At 43.3% G+C, this 3,655-nt stretch overlaps 1 protein-coding gene across 2 annotated transcripts in view; it reads right to left on the reverse strand.

Moving 5' to 3' along the window:
- Positions 1–612: 612 nt before the first annotated feature.
- LOC119301344 overlaps positions 613–3,655 on the reverse strand; it is a 4,783-nt gene continuing 1,740 nt past the window's right edge. Inside the window, exons 6-8 of one of the 2 annotated variants that reach the window (XM_037578298.1) lie at positions 3,515–3,655; positions 1,786–3,436; positions 613–1,483 (exon numbers count right to left, since the gene is read on the reverse strand). In XM_037578298.1, coding sequence (XP_037434195.1) covers positions 910–1,483; positions 1,786–3,436; positions 3,515–3,655 — 2,366 coding nt within the window. In that variant the 3' untranslated portion in view covers positions 613–909. The remainder of the gene's footprint in view (positions 1,484–1,785; positions 3,437–3,514) is intronic. The other variant, XM_037578297.1, reaches the window with a different exon arrangement.

Consider the following 3,655-nt stretch of genomic DNA (forward strand, 5'->3'; position numbering starts at 1 on the left):
GAATTGGATTTTCCCCTTAGCACCATAAAGAACCAAGATATTCTGGTGATGGATTCTAATGGCATAAGTTTGATCATCTTTTGTCAGAAATGTCACAGTTGAAATAGTTTTGTTAGGGCTAGTCCAGAGCGTTTAGCTGAAGCTGTGGCCACTGGAAATGAGTAGTCTTGCTTGCCCCATCTACCACATGCCAAATGTGATTTACTTCTATAAAAAAAATGTGATTTACTTCTTCATGACCATAAAACTGACATTTCATCTCAGCGTGCTAAAGAATTTATGCAGGCTTCTCACAACCAGTTCAGATGAACAAATGAGATACTACTATGGCTCGCTGAGCGTGCGCTGATAAATGGTGTACTGACCATCCATGCTGCCCTGGAAGATCAAAGCAGTATTTTACCAAGGATGGGGATTCGTTTGGGTGCTGTTATGAGACTGTCAAGTAAATACTTCTTTTTGTTTCAAAACTGACAATAGAACTGGGATTGTCCAATTTAAGTGTCGGATTCAGAACTGGGAATCTATCTATTTGGAAAGAAAGGCAGCACAGCAAGAATGCTTAAAAGGGCAGCCCAGTGCACTTAGCTCCTGCTTGCGCAGTGTCTGGAATAATGCTTAAAAGGACAGCAACAATGCTTGATTATGTAAAATTTGTGACAGAGAAAAGCTACAGCCAGAACTCATGTACCCAGTACAGGTTCGGTTCTGAACATAAAGCTAACAGCAGAATGAGCTAATGCAGCTCTTTAAAAAGCAGTACTAATTCAACGCTAGGGTAGCAAGAAAAAAACATCACAAGCCATCGACAATTGCAAGGTGACCGGGAGAGTAAGACCAAGGAGCACTGCGCTGACAGGACTGCATTCCGCCGAAATATGAACATTACCATCATCAGTCACCAATACCTTAGTAAAGCCTGAGGCGGCACTTCGACGAACCACAGAAGCATTTCTTCTCCTTCACCTTGCCATTCTTGCGCACATTACCTATGTTATAATTATAATCGTAAGTAAGCTCTTGTAGCGGACGGATATTCTTTTCGGCGAAAAGCATAACATGCGGCATCCTCTTATCATCATGGTCCCAGAGAACATCCTGTGCATGCATGTTTGGAGTGCAGCTATGGTTGATGAATCTTCCAACATTACCACACTTTGCAGCATCTATTGTATAGCCCAAGCCCTCCGCTGTCATCTCGGATTTAGAAGATTGTGAATCTTTTTCTTCATCGTCATCATCGTCATCGTCATCGTCATCGTCATCGTCATCGTCACGACCAATATCAAAAAGGTACTCATCATTTTCTGTCCTCTCAGCTTCTGTCTCTTGCAATACCTCACCTACATACTCACATACGAAACTACCTGAAGGGATAAAACTGAGGGATCTTACACCCCAACCTGTCTTCCCAGTCTTGAATATTTCCAGTGGAACTTTGGGGCCGTGCTGGCTCGCCCTATTGTGGCATGTTGGTGGGCACCTGCATGCAGTTTTGACAATTTGGTTAGCTCACCATTTCAGTTTAACCTAAATTGTCTAATGTGAACAAATAACTTTTTGTCAAAACCAACTTCCAGGTAAGCAGGCTTCGGCTGTACGAGACAGTTTCCCACATTTCACTGCCATCTGGATTTACCAATCTAAACTTACCATGCCAGAACTAGTATAACATTGGGCTGGCAATAAGAACATGTTGTCAAACATTAAAAATAAAATATTAATGGGTTATTCTTGCCTAGCTAGGTTATGCTATTGTGTTTTGTAAGTTACTGAACACCCTACCTGCATGATGGGCCACACTCATATATGAGAGGCTTTGTATAAACAATTGCGCTATTCAAATTGAATGGGATCTCCCCTCCATTTTTCACAGCACAAGCACATTCACTAGAGTCCGAGCAACCATTAGTGCAGTCACAGCCTATTGAAGGTGCTTTTGCATATGAGGGCGGATATATGACTTTGGTGATGTACTTAAATGGCGTTGGCAGCACGCCATCAATTGTGTTGATCACACATATGGGAATGCTCTCTTTTCCTTGAGATATGTCAGACAAACAAAGGCCTTCATGAACGGTAAGAGAGTTATTATTCCTACAAGTGAGAGACTGAGAAACACCAACAATAGACCTCTTCCCTTCTGTCCACAGGCATTTGTCAGGAGCCATCAATGCTAATACAGTCATCTTGTTGGTAACAAGGCCGACATTATCATTTTCTTTAATTTGATCAGTCTGAAGATGATCCCCACACTTAGACTCCTTTGTGAACTTATTCCCAGAGTCCTTGTCGATGCCATCGCGCTTATGAGCAAACATGCCTTTCTTCACGTTTTTAATATTTGAGGAGCGCGCCACTCCTCTCCGAGTTCTTGAAATTTGGTTTCTCGTCTTGTCATCTTCAAAGACCCGCCTATCATCTAACAATGTCACATTCACCTTGACATTATCTGGTTTCTTGCCCTTTGTCTTCACATTAACAAGAGCTCTCACATGGTTCCTCGGAGTACCTTCTTGCAAGCTTCCTTCACATTTGGTTTTTACATCAACAACCCCCGCTACAAGTGGTACATCCTTTGGATCGCTCAATCGACTTCTCTCATCAATCTTATGAACACTCACCTCGTCGGAAGGAGGACATCGAGAGATGTTGACGCATGATTTATTATTTCTTTCATGCGCAAGTCGTGCCAAAGATTTCTCATCATCTTTTGAGGAGGAATCTTCTCCGCCCTCTCTTGCCTTGCGCCTAGCCGGTGTAGAAGGGGTAACTTTGGAGTGCAATTCTTTCCTTGGAGTAGCAACCTTTTTCTTCACATTTTTCCTAGGACCAAGCGATTTAGGAACACTGGCAATAGATTTCTTTCGTTGCGTCCAAGGGCATCTGTCTGGAGCCATCAATGCTTGTATAATTACCCTATTAGTATTAAGGCCCACACCATCCTTATCTTCAATTTGATTGGTCGCAACATGCTCTCCACACTTGGATGCCGAGCGTATCACGTCAATCACCCCTGCATCATCTACCAATGTCACATTGATCTTGACAATCTCTGCACTCTTGCCCTTTCTCTTCACATTAAGTGGGCCTCTCGGATGAGTCCTCGGAGTGCCATCATGCACACGTCCTTCGTGTCTGCTTCTAATCTCAGTGTTCCCCACTACTAGTGGTGCGCGCTTCCTTTCACGTAATAGTCTTCTACCATTCATCTGCTCTGAGAAACTATGTCTTGGTGAGTCGTCTGTAACATCATTTAGCGGATTATCATGGCCGCGTTGGCCTCTTGCAAAACCATCTTGAACAATAACGTTGACGACTTGAGATTCTTGGATCTTCTCATTGTGTGCCTCGGTAGCTCCTCCAACCTCTTCTATTTTGCCTTCTATATCCACATTAGAATCATCTCGCCTCAAAATCGGAGAAGCACCATGACCTGAAATTGTAATCGTGAGCAAGGCATCCACTATATAGGCACACCCACAAGCGAAAAATGATTGGCATGTCTTCATACCAGCATAATTTCGTGGGCGGTCTGCAAAATCATCTGGAGCGACACAATTGATGACTTGAGATTCTTGCGTATGATTGTGTGCCCCGGTGGCACCTCCGACCTCTTTTCTTTTGCCTTCTGTTTCGTGATTAGAATCATCTC

Source organism: Triticum dicoccoides, chromosome 5A (assembly GCF_002162155.2).
Source record: "Triticum dicoccoides isolate Atlit2015 ecotype Zavitan chromosome 5A, WEW_v2.0, whole genome shotgun sequence".
Classification (NCBI taxonomy): domain Eukaryota; kingdom Viridiplantae; phylum Streptophyta; class Magnoliopsida; order Poales; family Poaceae; genus Triticum; species Triticum dicoccoides.